This window comes from Lithobates pipiens, unplaced genomic scaffold (genome assembly GCF_037356315.1).
Source record: "Lithobates pipiens isolate NorthernLeopardFrog02 unplaced genomic scaffold, aLitPip1_a1.2 Scaffold_16, whole genome shotgun sequence".
Classification (NCBI taxonomy): domain Eukaryota; kingdom Metazoa; phylum Chordata; class Amphibia; order Anura; family Ranidae; genus Lithobates; species Lithobates pipiens.
In genome coordinates, this window is record NW_027507748.1 from 626788164 (window position 1) to 626809388 (window position 21225).

The 21225-nt window shown below is 42.3% G+C and overlaps 1 protein-coding gene across 9 annotated transcripts in view; it reads left to right on the forward strand.

Moving 5' to 3' along the window:
- NBEA (neurobeachin) overlaps positions 1 to 18348 on the forward strand; it is a 901556-nt gene extending 883208 nt beyond the window's left edge. For all 9 annotated transcript variants that reach the window (XM_077484128.1, XM_077484132.1, XM_077484134.1 and 6 more), the window contains 3 exons: positions 11757 to 11953; positions 14075 to 14226; positions 16458 to 18348. In XM_077484128.1, coding sequence (XP_077340254.1) covers positions 11757 to 11953; positions 14075 to 14226; positions 16458 to 16548 — 440 coding nt within the window. In that variant the 3' untranslated portion in view covers positions 16549 to 18348. The remainder of the gene's footprint in view (positions 1 to 11756; positions 11954 to 14074; positions 14227 to 16457) is intronic.
- Positions 18349 to 21225: the final 2877 nt, after the last annotated feature.

A 21225-nucleotide genomic window follows, 5' to 3' on the forward strand; every position in this document is an offset into this window, starting at 1 on the left:
GTGCCCTTCTGCCGCAGTATATCTGCGTGAGGCGGTCGGGAATCGGTTAACCTATAAAAAAATAACGCATTGTAAAAATTGTAACTGTCCTATAGAATGTTAGCTTTTTATTGTGATAGTAGTCCCCAGTGACCAATAGGGAGGCTCAAGAGAGGGGAGTTGTTGACAGGTTGTTTTTTCCCTTATCTGTGTCTCGTTAGGGGATTCCCCTCAATGTCCTGTGGAATCAACAGGGTAAGAAAAGATATCTTTCCATTGTGGGGGATATACACTCTAAGCCCTTGTACACGCGGTCGGACATTCCGACAACCAAATCCGTCGGATTTTGTCCGACGGATTTTGTCCGAAATTGTTGCATACACACGGTCGGACAAAGTTGTCGGAAAATCCGATCGTTCAGAACGTGATGACGTAATTTCATTACGACGGGACTACCATCAGGCTAGTAGCCAATAACGTTGGTATAGGAATTTGATCTGAGCATGCGTGGCACTTTGTCCGATCGGAATTCTCTACACATGATCGGATCATGTTGTCGGAAAATTTTATAGCCAAGCTGGAAAATTTGGTCCGTCGGATATTCCGATAGAGACCACACACAGTCAGATTATCCGACAACACGGTCCGATCGGACTTTTCCGTCGGAATGTCTAACTGTGTGTACAAGGGCTTAGATAGATGTCATAGGAAAAAGTGTCTTTTTACCCTCTATTCCTGTTCTTGTGGCAACTTAACATTTTGGATTTACCCTCACATTCAGTCCCAGTGACAGTGGTTCCAACCACTCACAACTCTATGCTTTGCCTTTTAGTTATACTTAAAGTGGACATCCATGAATAACTAAAATCCCTGCATCTATAGACACAACCGATCTAACACTAACCTATCTATTCCTGTAAAGAAAAAATTTGTATACATACCATTTTGGAAGCCACTCCTACCCGATCCCATGCTAAGCTGTCAGCAGCTTCTCTGTGTAGGCGGGTGAAGAGGACATGGGCGAAAACGGAAGCCCCATAGTAAGTCTATGGGTGACGTCACTTCCCATTCATTTCACAGCCGTTGTTGGCCATGTCCTCTGGAGAGCTTCCACCTCTGGAGATTGGATCAGACTCAAAAAAGGTATGTCTATGTCTATAGATGCAGGGATTTTAGTTTTTGCATGGACTTCCACTTTGTTATTCCAGGAAAAGTTAAAATGATAAAGTTAGAAGGTTTTTAATGCAGAGAATGCATTAAGGTAAAAAACCTTATGTGCATAGGATCCCCCCATCCCCCCCTAAATACTTACCTGAGCTCGATCTTGAACAGGCGCTGTGCCTGAGAGCAGGCTGCTTTGTCTCCCTCCTCACTGGACATGGAGGCAGCAGTTGCAACCATTGTTTCCTACTGCTGTCAATCACAGCCTGTGAGGAGAGAGCGGGAAGCAGGCCGCACCACGCTGTGTGTGCCTATGGCAGTGATGGCGAACCTTGGCACCCCAGATGTTTTGGAACTACATTTCCCATGATGCTCCACTACACTGCAGAGTGCATGAGCATCATGGGAAATGTAGTTCCAAAACATCTGGAGTGCCAAGGTTCGCCATCACTGGCCTATGGTAACACACAGCGTGGCTCTGGATCGAGCTTGCATGAGTGACCCTGTAGCAAGTGGCTTGCTATGAAGGTACTCAGAAGGGGGGAGGAGCCAGGAATTCCGGCAGGGAACCTCAGAAAAGGAATATTGGGGCTACTCTGTGCAAAACCATTGCACAGAGCATGCAAGTATAGCATGTTTGGTATTTAAAAGAAAAAAAAAATGGTTCACAGTCACTTTAAGGTTTGTACATCAGACCCATTTCTTGTATCCCAAGATCGAATGATTGTTTTGACATGGATTTTTCTGTGAATGAATTTTTTTCTTATTACTTGCACACTTTGAATAGCCAAGGCTTTGCAATAGGTTTGCTAAAATGATATCTGATATTCCCAAGAACTCCTACTATATCTGAAAGTTTGACGTTATCTCGCCCTCCCACATATTCCCATCAACAGACTTCACATCTGCATTTGTGATTGGTGCGCCTTTTTAATCTTATAGCCCAAGTGGTGGAAACAGATTTTGATGAATGTTCCACCCTCCCTAGAACTTGTTCAATATTTTAAATAGTCAGTGGATTTACATTAATTTTCCCAGATGATTAGCTTACAAGCTATTTTATCCCTGTCTGAACACTCTAAGATCCTTTGATTGGATTTTCTCTTGAGAAGTCTTTGGTATATTTGGTTTCATTTAGCATGTTTTTTTTCTAAATAAGAGGACAGATGTCAGAAGAGCTTCTAAAAATCTCTCTTGCACTTTATACCTCAGCTGCCTGTGGCTTTGATCAGGATCCACCTCCCGTATAGAGGGACACGCCTGTTAGTGTCTACCTTACTATTTAACCTCCGTAGATATGTTAAAAGCCACTCATTCTAATTGAGTGGGTTTCCTTTTTAATTTGATAGTCAGTCTATTATTTATTCAGTTTCTCTGGTTATCTGACATGAGTAAATCCCATTTTGGACACAAATCTATTTGAAACTTTAGCTTTATCAGCTGCCACTTTTTTGTTAACTCTTTGGCTGTCTTTCCTTATCTAGTTTTGTATAATCTTACTGCTTTACGTGTGGTAATCTAAACATTTGTATTTTATATAATAAATACATCTTGAAATAAGTCAGTTAAAAAAGTAAAAAAGGGGTCCCAGCTCACGTTTAAGCTAGCCCGCACAAAAAACAAAAACAAAAACTGTTCAAAATAGATTAAAAACAGAGATTTTTAGTTGCATACATTTGCAAATACATGGACGCCGCATTGCCAAGGTGCCCCTGATGAATGTGTTCCCTAACCCTTTTTTTCTATTTTAAGTTAAGGCAATGCTGGAAAATAATGTTGGCCACACAAAATATTGAGACTTTGGGCCCAATTTGGACATTTTCACTTAGGGGTGTACTCAGTTTTGTTGCCCGCAGTTTAGACATTAATGGCTGTGTGTTGAGTTATTTTGAGGGGACAGCAAATTTACACTGTTATACAAGCTGTACACTCACTACTTTACATTGTAGCAAAGTGTAATTTCTTCAGTGTTGTCACATGAAAAGATATAATAAAATATTTCCGAAAATGTGAGGTGTGTACTCACTTTTGCGAGACACTGTATATTTTAGCACCTTTTTAATATAGCAATGTGCTGAAGTATGTCAGTTCAAAAAACATCCGAAATATCCATTTAAAAAAAAATATTTAGAACTAAGGTCCATTAAAGTGTCAGTCCACCCAAAACTGATATTTCATCAGATGGATATTGGATCAGATGGATGGATGTATTCAACTGCCTTGTTGGACTTTTCTTTTTATAAGGAAAACTTAAATTCAGCATTGAAGTCAGAGCTGGGAAATCTTACCATTGGCTTTTTTTGCACTGACTTTTTAATACATTGTTTCCTATAAATACAACTAAAATATAATTTGTTCTCTTTCATACTGTGGGGGTCTATCTAGTTCACACTGGCCTGGATTGATCCATTCTGTTCCCTTGTTCTAAATACTATTGTGAGCAGTTTGGTCACACCAGTTAGTAATTGACTTTCAGAGCTCCTTCCATTTAAGAACAGCTCTTGGTGCTCTTGACCATATGAGTGCAATGTTCATTTTTACATCGAATCTTGGATGTCGTTTTAGTCCTTTGACTACAATGTCATTTTAAATTTAGTTGTATTTTAGTCATCTGAATTGTTTTAGTTTTATTCGTATTTTAGTAGACTCTCCAGTACATTTTATTCAACTAAAATGTCTTACATTTTAGTCAACTAAAATCTCTTAGGCGGCGTACACACGGGCGGACTGTCTGCCCAAACTAAGTTCGTCAGACAGTCCGCTCAAACTTTTGAATGAACGAACTTGCCCACACACGGCACTTTTTGAGCGGACTAATATGGCAGACTAAGTTCGTCGTACTAAGTCCGCGCAACTTTTGAACTTTTGAACGGACTCGCCCACACACGCGGAGGAAAGTCCGCTCATTTCGAGCGCGTCTCCAGGTAGGCGGGGCCCGCGAAGGAGACGTCGCAGGCCCCGCCGCCTGGAATGGACTTAAAGGGGAACCCCAACGCCGAAAAAAATCGGCGTGGGGGTCCCCCCAAAGTCAACAACAGACCCTTGTCCGAGCACGCTACCCGGCCGACCAGGAAAGGGGGGCGAGCGAGCGCCCCCCCCCCCCCCTCCTGAGCCGTACCAGGCCGCGTGCCCTCAACATGGGGGGTGCCTTGGGGAAGGGGGGCCGCGCGGCTCCCCCACCCCAAAGCACCTTGTCCCCATGTTGATGAGGACAAGGGCCTCTTCCCGACAACCCTGGCCGTTGGTTGTCGGGGTCTGCGGGCGGGGGGCTTATCGGAATCCGGGAGCCTTCTTTAATAAGGGGGCCCCCGGATACCGGCCCCCCACCCTATGTGAATGAGTATGGGGTACAATGTACCCCTACCCATTCACCTGTGAAAAAAAGTACAAAAAAAAACACAACACAGGGTTAAAATATTTTATTGCACAGCTCCGGGGGTCTTCCGTCTTCGGGGGTCTTCTCGCCGGACTCCTCCGCTATCTTCTTGTAGCTCTTTTGCTAGCGGAGGAGTTCGGCTTTCTTCCTCCCCGCCGCCGGCCTCTTCTCCCGACTTCGGGGGTCTTGTCCCCCTCTTCGGTTCTTCTGCCGGGCCACCGTGCCTTCTTATAGCTCTTTTAGAGGTGGTGGCCCGGTCTTCTGTCGCCGCCGTCGCCACCTTCCGTTCTTCTTCTTCTTCTTCTTCTTCTTCTTCTCCAGGAGATGTTGACACGACGCTCTCTCCGGCCGGAATGCCAGAGCCGCGCTGCGCGGCCACTTATATAGTGACAATGGGGCGATGTCACATGGTATATGTCACATGGGTTGGTCACATGGTTTGATGTCACATGGGGACTATGACATCGTAAGGGGGCCATGTGACCATGTCACCATGTGACCAACCCATGTGACATATACCATGTGACACCGCCCCATTGTCACTATATAAGTGGCCGCGCAGCGCGGCTCTGGCATTCCGGCCGGAGAGAGCGTCGTGTCAACATCTCCTGGAGAAGAAGAAGAAGAACGGAAGGCGGCGACAGCGACAGCGGCGACAGAAGACCGGGCCACCGCCTCTAAAAGAGCTATAAGAAGGCGCGGTGGCCCGGCAGAAGAACGGAAGGCGGCGACAGAAGACCGGGCCACCGCCTCTAAAAGAGCTATAAGAAGGCGCGGTGGCCCGGCAGAAGAACCGAAGAGGGGGACAAGACCCCCGAAGTCGGGAGAAGAGGCCGGCGGCGGGGAGGAAGAAAGCCGGACTCCTCCGCTAGCAAAAGAGCTACAAGAAGATAGCAGGGGAGTCCGGCGAGAAGACCCCCGAAGACGGAAGACCCCCGGAGCTGTGCAATAAAATATTTTAACCCTGTGTTGTGTTTTTTTTTGTACTTTTTTTCACAGGTGAATGGGTAGGGGTACATTGTACCCCATACTCATTCACATAGGGTGGGGGGCCGGTATCCGGGGGCCCCCTTATTAAAGAAGGCTCCCGGATTCTGATAAGCCCCCCGCCCGCAGACCCCGACAACCAACGGCCAGGGTTGTCAGGAAGAGGCGTACAGTTTTACGGAAATTCCGTAAGACTTTGTTCGTCAGACAGTCCGCTGAAACTGTCCGCTGAAGCCCACACAAAGTTGGGCGAACAGTCCGCCCGTGTGTACGCGGCCTTACATTTTAGTCAACTAAAATCGAATGGGTTTAGTTAAATTGTAATGCATTTCTCTAGAATTTCCAAACTCATCATATACCCCTGGAGTAAAAATCTAAAAACATGTAGTGAGGATGGAGAAGTCCACAGGGCAGAAAACTGGTCTGGGGAGGCTGTTATTTTACACAGTGCTAAGCACTGCTACCTTGCTGGGAGGGGAAGCACTCGCCATGTGGTTTGCAGGGCATTGGTCCAGAACTCCCGGACAGCAGGCAGACAGAGGGAGCCTGTGTCTCTGAGCCAATACAGCTTGTCAGGGGGCTGAGGCTTTAACAGACAGGTGGAGCTCAGAGAAAAGCGGAAATTCAGGGGGTAAACGTCCCTCCCTCACATTTTCGTTCATTGATGAAAATTGGCATTTATTTTTTATCAATTGACTAAATTCACATTTTATTTTCATTTAGTTATCACCACTAAAAACATGCAACTGGTGAAAATTAGGACACCATTTTTTTTGTTGATGAAATGAACACTGTACAATATGAGTGACCCTCATTAGGAGCGAGACAGGTGTCACTGCATTCTTAGGGAACACAACTTGTATGTAAGAGCATATCATTTTCTAAAGTCTGCTTTACCTGTTACAAGATCTTGGTGGACCACAGGCACTGCCAGAAGAGATCCAGCAGATTAAAAGCTTTGTCCAGTACTCTGTTCATTTGATTGGTGATGCTAAGTTGAATAGTGATACACTAAGCCCTTGTACACACGGTCGGACATACCGACGGAAAATGTCTGATCGGACCGTGTTCTCGGATAATCTGACTGTGTGTGGGCTTCATCAGACTTTTTCCGTCGGAATGTCCGACCAACAAAGTTTCAGAGCTGGATATAAAAATTTTCCAATAACATGATCCGATCGGACTTTGTCCGATCATTTGTAGAGAATTCCGATCGGACAAAGTGCCACGCATGCTCAGATCTAATTCCTAGACCAAAGCTATTGGCTACTACGTAGTCCAGTCGTAACTAAAAAACAGCATCACGTTATGAAAGATCGGATTTTCCGACAACTTTGTCCGACCGTGTGTATGCAACACCAGTTTCGGACAAAATCCGTCTGAAAAAATCTGACGGATTTTGTTGTCGGAATATCCAACCGTGTGTACAAGGGCATAGACTGCAAAGTACTGCCACAAAGGTAGCCATGGGGAGATCCCCTGACTTATGAAAGTTGACTATTCCTGTATAGTAACAATCCTATCCTTCTGCTGGTGCCCAGCTTAGTATTTTATGCGGAGAGATATATTTAATAGGGGATAACCAATGAGGCATTCAGAATGAGTCTTTAAGGCTGCTTTGACACTTATCTGCTGTGGTTTTTCCCACCTCACGGGTACAGCACAGTGTACCCGCAGTTTTTGTGTGGGTTACCCCTACTTTGCCATAGGCTTTCATTAGATCTGGCAGTTTTGGTGCATTTTTTGAAAGTGCACCAAAAGTCCTGCATGTGTGCAGTACATCTGCATGCACGCAGGACTTTTGGTGTACTTTTAGAAAATGCACTCAAACCGCCCAATCTAATGGAAGTCTATGGCAAAGCATGGGAAACACCCCTTGAAATGTTCGATATTTTGTCATATTACAACCAAAAACGTAAATGTATTTCATTGGGATTTTATGTGATAACCCAACACAACATGGCACATAATTGTGAAGTAGAAGGAAAATGATAAATGGTTTTCAAAATTGTTAACAAATAAATATGTGAAAAGTGTGGCGTGCATTTGTATTCAGCTCCCTTTACACTGATACCCCTAACTAAGATCTAGTGGAACCAATTGCCTACAGGAGTCACCTAATTAGTAAATAGAGTCCACCTGTGTGTAATTTAATCTCAGTATAAATACTGCTGTTCTGTGAAACCCTCAGAGGTTTGTTAAATAACGTCAGTGAACAAACAGCATCATGAAGGCCAAGAAACACGCCAGGGATAAAATTGTGGAGAAGTTTATAGCAGAGTTAGATTATAAAAAAAACATCCCAAACTTTGAACATCTCATGGAGCGCTGTTCAATCCATCATCCGAAAATGGAGTATGGCATAACTGCAAACCTACCAAGACATGGACATCCACCTAAACTGACGACTTGTAACATGACAAAATGTGGACAATTTCAAGGGATATCACATTCCCAGGGGAAGATATACAGGCACATGATGATACAGGTGCTGTCCCCCTGTGGATTTATACAGTTGGAGCTGTAAAATGGATGAGCTCTATGCTATGCTTTAAATAAATTCTATAAGTACGGTCTGGAGTGAATGGGACTATTGATGTCAGTGCAGCCAATATGTGATTCATCTCTGATGACAAGTGTACTATACCAGTTTTCATTTGCTCCTAGAGACTAAACTATTTTTGTCATATATTTCAAATTGGGATCCTGGTTCTGGTTATCTCGGTGCTGTGACCCCCATCTAAGGAAGGTCCTGTGCAGGCGGTGGCATATGCCCGGATCAGAGATAACTCATCTGGCTCACCTGTTTTTTTTTGTATAATCTTTATTTTCAATTTTCATTTTCAGTTTCATCTCCATGCCATGTTTCCAGCTTAACATTACAAAATAGCCAAATATAGCCAAACAAAACAAGGAAAAAAAAAGGGGGGTCGTGGGGGGGGGGGGGAGGTTGGTTACACAGAGAGGGGGAGAAGGGGGGAAGGAGGGGGGGTCATCAAAGGGTATCTGGCTCACCTGTTAATACTCCCTTGGAGGGCTATTCATTAAAAGTATCATTGTGAAGGACCAAAGGATACACGACCGGAGGTCGTGTATGTTGATGCCAGTATCCCCTGATGTGTTACACCATAAGCTTGATTGACTCATTAGGCGTATGCCTCTTTGGGTTCAATCTTTCTGCTAAGCCTTTGTGGTGGTGGATCATCTATTGCCAACTTTATCTACACAAACCTTAAATTTGAAGTCACTATGATGTTACGTTCATTCATTTATGGACTTTAAATCATTTCACTTTCTGGACTTCTGTTTTATTTGTTTTCTATTATTCTATTCAGTCTTGGTTCATTCTAAGACAGTTTATTAGTGCTGCACATTTCACTTACTGTTTTTTACATTTCAAGGGGTATGAATACTTTTTCAAGGCACTGTAGGTAAGGATAGAGGGATGTTTGACATTCATTTCCAATCCCTGCCAGAAGTTACTGTCACTCACACTTTGAGGGGCCAGATAAGTAATGACAGCTGTATGCTGTCCTCAAGAATATAAAAAACTGGCTATACATGGCTGAAATTCAGCAGGAATCAGCCAAGGATTGAGCCATTGGGTGGACATTTTGGAAAATTATTAGCTAAACAATGACTGTATCCTATAAGATGCTGTCACTGGTAAGGTATTCAGGGCGCTGCGGTTGTCTGAATACAAAAGCAAGCACTGCAGATTTCTCATTCCATGCTGTTTAGCATGGATGGAGTGATAAATTAAATTTTTTTCTTGTTCAGCCGAATTTTTTAAGTTAGAATGAACTTACACTTTAGGACATAATAGGATTTTCAGATATGTAAAAAGATGGATAAAGCATTTAATGATCGATCCTCACTCTGTACTGACACTTGTAGCCCTTGGTATCATGCATCAATTAAGAGCAATAAAAGCATATAGTAGTAGGTAACTACTTGAAGCATTGCTTATTGATTGTTTACAGTTAAAACTAGGTAGCTTTATGTTAAAAGGCCATCGGAGAGAAAGGCCACATAAAATGAGTTCAATATTGTTCTTTTCAGGAAAACAATGATTATGTGAGATGTACTCTTCACAATATTACAGACTCCTCAGTGACTTTTTTTGAGCTGCCAAATTACTTTCATTTACGTGCAGCGAGGAGTGAATAATCCACAATTCAATGAAAGAACAAAAGGGGCGATCACCCAGAAACAGCGCATTTTCTTTACATCTGTGTTCTAACTTTCAGAGACAATGGAGGAGTGGCGCGGAGAATCTTGTAGTAAATATGTGTACGACTTCCTCCCTCATAGCCCACTGACCTTGTCTGAATGTCCTACAATTTGCTTTGAATAATTTAACTCCTTTTTTGTGCCATTTGTCAGTGGCTACTGTGTTTGCATTGACGCTTGCATCTTAACATATGTGCTAGCTTCAGCCACGTATTGAGCCCATCGAAACGTAGAACATGGAAAGATGTTGTATTCAGACCCAGCAGATGTCTGCACCTAATTTGAAGATAATTGATTTTAGAAAAATAGAGAGACAAAAATCTTCTTTTTGTTAACGATGAAATGAAATTGCTAATTTTTATAAAATGTGCATGGTTTCTTACACTTAATTTTCCCTGTCTTGCTGCTTTCTTTTCTGGTCTTAATAATATGGCAAATAGGTGCAAGAAGGGCCTTGGGTATTTCACAGAAAAACCTGTGTATGCAGCTATTCTAGTCCAGGGAGCATTATTTGTTAACAATGAGATAAAAAAAATAAGTCAGCTTCATCTATATTTTAGTGAATGAGGAGGATGAGGAAGTGGCTAAAATAAAATGATGAACGAAAAAAAATGATATTCTGAAGGGACTCATAAGGCTTTTGAATATTATTAAGTTGGATAAATTCTGTTGGACTTGACATCCAATAAACACTACACAATCCGGAAAAGAACCAAGGTTGCCTGCAACTTGCTTGAAGTTTACATTATGCACACTTTCCTTTTCTACATCATTTATACTAGAAAAATGTACAAAAAACAGTTACTTAAAAAGCAATTACTCAACATGTTTTGCCAAGTTTACAGCTTCTTCAGGAGTTTTGTAGCAAACTGAACTGTATACAAAACAAAATTAACAATAAAAATCTAATAATCTAATACATTTTAATATTACACAAAGCTTAAATTGTAATTTTGCATTGCACATATGCCACTTGCTGAATCAAACCTGGGACGTCGAGATGGTAACATCTGTTGTAGCATGAAATATGTAACTTCAGCTTTATACTGTGCAATAAAACCAGATTATTGTTATTGGATTAATCTGATTTTAATGGATTAATTAAATGGATTGTTGACTTTTGAAGTTTGTGTAGTAATGGGGTACCTTAAATGTCCTGCTTTTTTGGACATTTTTCTATTTAAGTCATGGGATGTGGTGAAAAATGGAAACCCTGTTCTACCCATACTGGGCACTGAATAACATACTTTATACTAGATTACAACATTTTGTAGTAGGTTTAATTTGTATTACACCTACTTAATGCATTATTATTGTTTACTTTATATCATTGATGCCATCCAGCCTAAGTAGAGTGTATTAACGCAGGGCTAGATTAAAGTGATTGTAAACAATCACCTTGTAAAGCAACCCATTCAGTTTAAAATAGGAATGAAAGGCAAAACATTTGTGTATAGATTTAAAAAAATATATATAAATACCCTTTTTCCTTTTTTTTTTGCAAGATCATATCCCCTCTGTTCTCAGCTGCATAAGAGCTAGGGAGGGAAAAACAGCAGCACATTGAGCTTCCTAGTGAATGGCTGTGCAGTGGAAGAGAGCAGGCTGGATTCCCAGCATAGCTAGAGAACTGACAATGTACTCTCCTGCTTAGAGTAGTCAGTTTTTAAAAGGAAAGCAGAGGGAACTAGCAGGCACAGCAGAGATTTCACATAAGGAAGCAATACAAAAGGAACAGGATACTTTTTCATACAAGCACATGGTACTGCAGGCACATATCAGGAATATGTTGGGTTTACACATTCTTTCAGAGTTAGCTTACATTGGACTGTGATGCCTGTAATTCAACATGGAGAATCTGATTTACTAAAGAGTTTGAGAATGTTCATACTATTTGAACACTGCCATGGGGATTTTGAACATTAAACCTGGCTGATTAATATATGTGACAACTTGTTCTTCTCTAGCTCAAGTATGATGCTACGCAATCCTTTTCATTCATTTATTTATTTATTTACAGAGGGTCCATGCTTGGTCCACACCATCACTGGAGATCTACTCAGAGCACTGGAGGGCCCGGAGAATTGCTTATACCCTCGTTTGATTTCTGTTTCCAGTGAAGGTCATTGTATTATATATTATGAAAGAGGGCGGTTTTGCAACTTCAGCATTAATGGCAAGCTTCTTGGCCAGATGGAGATCACTGATTCAACCAGGGTAGGCGCTGATCTGTTTTTTTTTTGTGTTCAGCATCTTCAAGCTAAAATATCGAACCCCAAGATTCATTAAAAACTGGAAAAATTTTATTCTGCTACTAAGAGTTTGTGAATACTGGTAACTCGATGTGGTATAGATGTTCATATTTTGCTTTTATTGTGTTCAGCCTTTTACATCTGATATTTAGCAGTGCATTACCAAAATTCACAACATTTTTGCTTCGCCCAGTAAAGATCAGGTATATTTATGCCTAGTGCGCAAATTGGCTTCTTTGGTGCATCAGCTAGTTCTTAAAATTAACTTTTAGAACAGTGGTTCTGCAGGCAGTCATCAGAACAGGAATAGAGAAAAAAATTCCAATGGGGACTCTTCTTCATTTGGCAATGGTCTAAGAAGGTATTTGTCTAAATTTGAAAGTATTTCCTGTTGTGCCTGCAGAACAGCAGTGGCAGCTGGTGCTCAAAATGTTTAAAACCACATCAATTGCAGCCTCGCTGTGCTATCAAAGGCAGCCACTTTGTCCATCAATTGCCGCCACTGTACCATCAAATGCAGCCACCATGCCCATCAATTGCTGCCACTGTACCATCAAACACAGCCACTGCATCCATCAATTGCCGCCACTGTACCATCAAACACAGCCACTGCGTCCATCAATTGCCACCACTGTGCCATCAAACGCAGCCACTGTATCATCAAACGCAGATACTGTGCCCATCAGTTGCCGCCACTGTGCCCATCAATTACTGCCATTGTGCCATCAAATGCAGCCACTGTGCCATCAAACGCGGCCCATGTGCCATCAAACGCAGCCACTGTGCCATCAAACGTGGGAACTGTGCCATCAAATGTGGCCACTGTGCCATCTAATGCAACCACTGTGCCATATCAAATGCTCCCACTGTGCCATATCAAATCAGGTGATGGGTAACAGATCCAAGCACCTGATTGGCGGAGCGGCTGTTTAATGTTAGGAAAGCGAATATTCATTCGCTTTTCTAACACAGTTGAGTGACCTGCGAGCACTGGGCACTCGCAGGTCACCTTTTTTGACACCTATGCTCTAATCAGGTGCTTCAAAAACACCCCCCCGCCCCCTGAAAAGGGGACGGTCGCCTGAATAGAGGGTGGTAGCGGTGGCCATAGATTCATGCAAGGAGGTGGCAGGAGAGAGGGGGTGGCGTCCCTGCACCCTTATGGATGCACCGCCACTGCAGGACAGGGAGTGAAGGAAAATCTTCCCAACAAACACACAAACGACAAAACGAGGGTTTAACCTTTACCTGCTCTAACCAAAATGAAAACGTTTTGGTTTTAGATGTAGTTTAACTGAAATCATTTCGAGTGGAGTTTACCCTTCAACAGAGCCTGAAGTCTCTGCTGGTCCCCAAGAGAATGTAATCCTGTTATAATTCTTGGCAGACTTGCTTGTGAGTATAATTGTCAAATGCTTAGCTGGAAATGGCAGTAAATATGGCTAGCAAAGTACACTTTCTTCCAGACCTAATGCATAAAAAGTGTCCTGAAAAGTCCTGTCTGTTACCAATAGCAATCAACTAGCATCTTCCTTCTGATTTCTAATGGCTGTCTCAGGCCACACTGTGTTAAGCTGAAGAAAGCCCAGAAAGTTATGAGTGATTGTGGGCTGTTCATACAGGTGACTGAAAAGGGATTGAACTGTTTAGATTCTCCACATTTTTTTGAGAGTGAAAATTTCGAAGTAAATTAGGAAACGGTAGGTTTCTACAGCACAATATGAATCTAAATTTCATGGGAAAGTTTGATAAAAGAGAAGACAGCTCAGTCTCCAATTTGATGTGGTGCTGTGAACGTTAAGGCGATAAATGTCTAGCTGATGCAAACAGAATATCAGTATTGTAAAATAAGAATGGTTTTAAACATCAAATTGCCATACATGTATAATAAATAATAATGGCTCTTAAACTTAGAAGGCGCTATTGCCCCAAGGCTTTACTTTATTGCCAGGGCTCACTTCCTGGCTGTAGATCTTTGCCTAGCCAGTAAATCAGAATTTTTGTCTTGTACTGTCTAAATTTTCTGCCATAATAATTAATTTAATTGAAAGGGCTGTGAATGAATGTTATGTTCTTTTTCATCCAGGCAATCCTTCTGAGCAGTGATGGCCAGAACCTTGTGACTGGTGGAGATAATGGTGTTGTAGAAGTCTGGCAAGCTTGTGATTTTAAACAGCTCTATATTTACCCCGGCTGTGATGCTGGAATACGAGCAATGGATCTGTCACATGATCAAAGGTGAGTCTACATCTACAACTATGTTTAACTTTTAATATGCACATAGAGAATTTAACTAAATTGTAAAAACTTGTTCCTAATCAGTTGGCCTACAATTCATACTGCTAAATAGATAACAAAGAGTAGCCTGTATGTTAATCAGCAAGGGAAAACACCACCAATTCAACAGCAGTGTGCCTGGTATTGGGAGCAAACTAGAAAAGTATCAATCGTACATTTTTATGTTCTGACCACACAATTCACAAAATGTTATCTAACACTTTAAGATCAACTGTAAAATAACTTATAGTGTTTTTCAAATATGTGTTTGCAATTCACTAAAAAACACAAAAAATAAAATACTGCATGTGCTATTTCTAGACGTGATGCAATATGTTAGTAGTAAAAACTTAGTATTTTAATGCTGGCATCCTTAAAGAGGAGCTTCAACCAAATAAATGTTTGCCGCCCTTTTTGGGCAGGAGGGGAGAGCGGGTACCTTGTTCTGACACTCCCACTTCCAGTCAAATGCGCCATAAAGATCTGAGCCGAGGATTCACCCCATCCCCTGCAAAATTCTGGGACACATCACAGGGCCAAGAATACTGCGGGACCATTTACAAATATTAGCACAACTCATGCACAATAGGAAACTGGTTTTGAAGCCACCAAGCTTCAATGCTGGCTACCCTTACTTAAAATAGCAGCGCTTGATGAAGAATCCGCTTCAGTGAGGACATTGCTAGATCCTTGGACAGGTAAGTGTCCTTATATTAAAAGTCAGCATCCACAGATCACATTGCAAAACATCCTTTCCAGGCTAAGCTATCCAGGAACACCGAGTGGCTGGCCTGGAAGTGACGTCATAGACGTCGCTTTCCGTGTCACAACAGGAAGGGAAGAGAGAGCAGACATGCATCCACTCTTCTCCTTCCCCTTCTGCACCTACCATGTCGCTCCCGGGCTAGCAGAGGGGCAAGGGGAACCCGGAAAGCGCAGAGGAACTCCGGTACCAGGGGTGTGTGTGAGCAGTCTGCCTTTGCCAGTGACTGCAGGTACAGGATTGTGTGTGAACCCACCCACCCCGCCCCCGCTGTCAGGTCCATATGACGTATGGACCCGGCAGCAAAAGGGTTAACAATATCTTCCTATCAAGTGGCCCAAATAGTATAGGTTTGTTACTTTAAGATTTTTATTACTTGGCCTTGATTTCCTTTGACTTTGTCTAAGCTGCCAACTACCATTCCAGTGTCTAGTGAACACAGCCTTAGTGGCCAGTGAAAGTTTTCTCATTGGATGGGGTAAAGGTCCTGGAAACAAAGTGAAATTGAATCAAAGAGGGGAGCAGAGAATAATTTTCAAATAAATAAAGGTAATTGCAGCATCTTGTGAAGTCTGTTCTTAGGAATGTTTTTTTTTCCACGTTCTCTTTTACAGAAACCTTTCTGTTGGAAAAGATTTTAATTTCAGAGAAATACATAATTAAAACTAAACTCCAGGCAGAAATAAAAAAAGAGTTAGTGCAGCTCAGTATTTGACATATAAATCTATTTTTTTAATGCAACTAATGCATATACCTGAATTTGACTTGCTATTAGATTCTTGTAGACCTCTTGCATCCCCTGTACAGCAGCATTCAAACTTAGAGAGATAGACAGGACTGGGAACCAATCAAGTGTGCTGCTTGCAAATGTCCTGACAAGGAACATGCCAATTGGAAGAGGGATCAGAGGAATGGACCTCATCACTCTCTGGCTACTTTTCCACTGTCCAATCAGTGGACTGGGGGTTGAGATAGGACACCACTGTTTTTTTTAACTGTAGGTGGTGTTATCCACCCGGCTGTGTGGTGTTAAGGGTCATGCACACAGGACCGAATATCAGGTGGCATTGGCCGATTCAATAGAAACCGGCTGATATTCAACTCCTGTGTACAGCAGCTGATCGAAGAGGTCTGCTGATCGGCCAATGGCTGAGAGCGCTGTCTCCCTGTCAGAACACAATAGCACAGCAAGGGAGATTGTGTACTGACATTGGCTTGTTAGTACAGCAACTCTTCCTGTGCTCTTCAGCCTGCTGGGTTGAACAAAAAAACTACTAGTGTGTACCAGGCTTTAGAGGACTAGATAGACAGAAATACAAATCTTTGAAAGGTAAAAGCCGCTCCATTATATGTGTTTTGGCCTACTTTATACAAGGCAATGAATGCAAAGAATAGTTCTTGAACTGTTTCATTTTTTCTCTCCTTACAGGACATTGATCACTGGCATGGCTTCTGGTAGCATTGTAGCTTTTAACATAGATTTTAATCGGTGGCATTACGAACATCAGAACAGATACTGAGGTTGACTGAAGTGCTGAATGCCAAGTTTTCATGCTGAGAGCACAAGCGCTGCAGTTCCTAGGCGTTGTCACCTCCGGTGGAAAAGCAAGTCTGCGTAGAGCTCCTCCGTTGTACATTCCATTACACCCAGCAATAGCTGTACATTGTAGTCAGCAAAGCCACTTTTCATTGTGTTTCTTTTTCACAACTGAACACCAGCTGCTAAAGGCACGCTTGTACCATGCAAACTGACGATGAAATGGAGTCTCAGAATTATTTTAATTTTCATTCTTTCTAAGAAAAATAAAATAAAAAACTGGTGGGACACACTGCGTAAACAAGACATTCTGGAGAAGACTGTGTCCAAGCTGTGATGGTGTTTAGTCCACACGTCTTACATCCCATTTCCAGCCTCTTTTCAAGCTGTGAAAAAAAAATAAAAAAATAAAAAAAAATATGTTTGATACTTTGTACATCAGATGCACATCTTTAACTTTAAAAAGGGATACTTTTGTAAAAGTAAAACCTTGTATAAAGAACAAACAAAAAAAAAGTTTCTTAGTTTTATCGTGAAGCTAAACTGTGCTTGTACTTTAAACCTGGTGGAGCAGGTATATTCTGGAAACGTAAAAAAAAAAGGACGCGGCTTGCTTTAAAAGGTTGAATATGGGTCTATCCAATCCTTTTAACATTCACACCAAAATATGCTTTGCATTTTTGTGTTTTTTTTTTTTTTCTTTTTTTCCCTTTCACGTCAAATCCTATAAACCTTCGTAACATAGGGATATGAAGCCATGGTTTGCCATAGATCTCTCACACTTGCTGTACCTATTTTATTTATGATCATTATAAAAGAGAGATAAGGCAACAATTACATATGCCCTGGTGTTTTTCTCCCTGCAAAAGGGTATTTATATTTTATGGTGCCGAACTATTCCAGTTTTTGACCAGAAATTTAAACTTCTCCACAGCAAACAAGTAGCAGAGGTCAATGAAGATGGAAGTTGATTTATGTTTTTGTTTTTAATTGAATTGCTTAGGCTGTAGTTAACAAACAAAAAAATGGTGCCGGTCTACCAAGATGCAGTAACGGCATCACCAAAAAGCCAAATTCTTAGCCTAAGACACTGATGATGCTGTGTGTTTTATGCTACTAAATTGATGGCTGTCAGGATTTCCTGCACAGTGTACTGTTAAAATGACACATCCAGGGGTCAATCCACTTGTTCTTTCTTTGTATATTTAGTGACTGTATTGTCATAGATGTACATATTGTGTCAGTAGGGCTATGAGGCATGTAACAGGAATGTAATTTTCTCAAAAATTTACACACACTTGCAGTCATTTATTTTAAGAGAAAAAAAGTCAAATAAAAAAATGATTTGTATTGGCACTTTGCACCAGAAACATATCATTATTTATTGATGTGATTAATTATTTGTTCATCACCTTGTATTAGTAAGTTTTACCACTGAGTTTCTTCTACATTGTTGTTTGTATTTAAAAACGAAAAAAAAAAAAAGATAAAAATTGGATTTCGAGACATTTGCAGAGTCTGCGTAAATATTAAGTTATTCATCAGTCTGTAAGCAATATCTTGAGTTGTAGATTTAGAATTGGAGGATATTGAACACCTGGAAGACGAATTCATTTCATCTTGAAATCATGGTGAAATATTTTGGATATATCAATTCCTTAAGCTATTGTAACCATGTTTTATTGCAAAAGTGTAAAATATGCCAGATGTGTTCAGTTGGAAATAAAAAAAAAAAAAGAATTGAGGAAAAAAAAAAAGAAAAATAAAATATGCAAACAACCAACTTTTTCTCGTTCTTTATATTTATTTTAATTGTTATGTTCTTTTTACAGCTAATAAATGTTGGTCTGCCCCCAGGCTCTCGGACCAATTCTGTTTAATTTATTCATAAATTATATAGAGCAGGGGCATCCAACACCTTTGTGAGCCACATTGAGGAAGAAAAAGAGGAATTGTCTTGGACCACACATAAAATGCACTAACCATAAGGATAACTGATGAGTAAAACAAGTCAGGCAAAGGTTATCAATCACTGATCTAGATAATGTATCTATCTGAGTAATAAAACTTAATTGTTTTGCATTATTTTTTATTGTAAAAGAGGGCAACATAAAACGAGTGTGATATTTGATAAACAAATGCATCAGTATCTGGCTCAATGGATGTTGTAGCAAATCTTAATGAATTTTCAGGGTGCTCATGAGATATTTAGGATCTAATTTTGGTCCTCATGTGCTTCATCCTTGAAAATAGTTGCTCACGAATATAGGTGCTGCTGAAAACTGATGACATGAATAAGGTGTGATTGTGAAAAGAGGGACATTTTTCTTTGGGAACATAGAACTTTTAAAAGTCCAGTAAAGAGATACTGTCAATTTTTTGTGTTCACGAAGTGTAAACATATTTTTACAAAAATGAAGAAAAAAATCAAAATCTTTAAGCAAGTTCATGATTTTGTATTGTGCCGCATTCCTAGCCATCTTGGAACGTGGGTCAGACACCCCTGATATAGAGGTTGGCATAAATAGCCCAATCTCAGTCTCTGCTGATGATACAATGCTAAGCAGGGAAATAATTTCACAGCGGGATATAGAAATTTTACAAGAAAACCTCAATAAAATAAAGGGATGGGAAACTACATGGCTAAAAACATGAATGCAAATTACTTGCTAGGGAAAGAACCTTTAGGGGAATCCAGGATGGAAAAAGATCTGGGAGTCCTAGTAGATGACACGTTCAGCAATAGAATGCAATGCCTAGATGCAGCAAGCAGAATATTTGCATGCATTAAAAGGGTTAAAACTATAATTTACAAAACCCTGCTTCAGCCACATCTTGAGAATGCTGTCCAGTTCTGGTAACCAGTGTTTAGGAAGGATGTACTGAAGTCCAGAGAAGGGCAGCAAAGCTAATAAGGGGGCTGAAGGACATCAGTTATGAGGAATACAGTGCCTTGAAAAAGTTATAATACCCCTTGAAATTTTTCACATTTTGTCATGTTGCAACCAAAACTTAAATGTATGGGGGCGTGGCCAAGATGTCGGCGTGAGCAGACGTGCTTCCCTGAGCTCTGCTAGAGACTGATCCTTCTGCATCCTTTTACCCGTGCTATTGCCTGTTGACAGGTTGTCTGGCTCACCCTATGCCGTCCCGTTCATCTGCGGGACACAAGGGCGGTAGGAGGAATCGGTTTCCCCCAGGGGCTTTGCCGTTAGACGCTCCGGACTCCAGTGGAGCGGGAGGACCACGTGCCCATTCCAACATGGCGACGCAGACCGCGCCGGCGGAGGCTGATGCTTCTTCCCTCCCGGGCATACCTGAAGTGATGGCCGCCATAGCGGCCTGCCAGACGGCGCTGACGGGGAAGATGGAGGTGGTCCAGACGGAAGTCGGCCTGATCAGGCAGGACCTAGATAAGATCCGCTCGAGGCTGGGAGTGGCGGAGCAACGAGTTGGTCAGGCGGAGGATGTGCTGGCGGAACATTCGGTGGCGCTCCGGACCTTGCAGGCTAAGGTGAAGACCCTGGAATTTCGGGCAGAGGACGCCGAGAACCGCAGTAGGCGGAATAATTTGCGAATCGTCGGCCTGGCGGAGGGGGTGGAGGGACAGAACCCTACAGTGTTTGTGGAAGAACTTATCCGATCCCTGTTCCCGGAGGCGCAGTTGTCCCCCTACTTCACGGTGGAAAGAGCTCACCGGGTCCCTCCGCAGAGGGGACCGGCGGGGAGCCCCCCGCGCACCCTGATCCTGCGCTTGTTGAACTTCAGGGACCGGGATGAGGTGCTTAGAGCGGCGAGGCTGCTGAAGGAGGTCAAGTACCAGAACTCTAGGCTACTGTTTTTTCCCGACTACACTATGGAGACTCAGAAGCAGCGTAGATCCTTCGATGCGGTCAAGGCTTCCCTGAGGGCTAAAGGGATCAAGTATAGCATCCTCTTCCCGGCGAAGCTGCGGGTGGTGGATGGAGAGACTGTCCGATTCTTCACTAATCCCAGGGATGCTGCATCTTGGCTGGAGACACTACCTGGCTGACTATCCTGAAGATTTACTCCTGGCTGATGTGCCTGCTGCGGTGGCTCTGCACTTTGAACTTTCTTCCTCCTTTGTGGTTTCCCACTTTTTTCGTTTTATGTTTTTTACTTTTTTCTCCATGCTCCCTGAATTGAGGGGGGGGTACGGTTGTGGTGTCCCCCGCCCTCGCCTCAGTCCGGCTGGGATCCGATGGACTGTTGGAGTGTGCCTGTCATGCTTGGTCCATCCTACAGGACTGTGGGACTCCTCTGCTCGGGACTATGCTGTGGGAAATGGCTGGGTGAACCTTTTGATATGTTTTTTGTGCTCTAGCAACTCTTACGGGGAGGTTATAGCGCTGGTGACAGGTAGGACTAGTGGTCTCCCCCTCTGTGTGTATCAGGTGAGGGGGGGGCTGCGTCCTCCTGGCGGTCTGGTGCACGCCCACCTGAGTAAGTTGCTCACGAAGCCTTAAGGGTCTTTTGCAGTTAAGTTTGGGGATCTATGCGGGACTCCACTGTTGGGGTTTTGCGGGGTGGGGGGCGGGGGCGATCGGCCGTTGCTGATCAGTTTTTGCTTAGTTTAAGTTTGGGGGTTGTGTTTGTTGTTTTTTTTCACGGTATGTTGACACATGTACAATTCTACTAT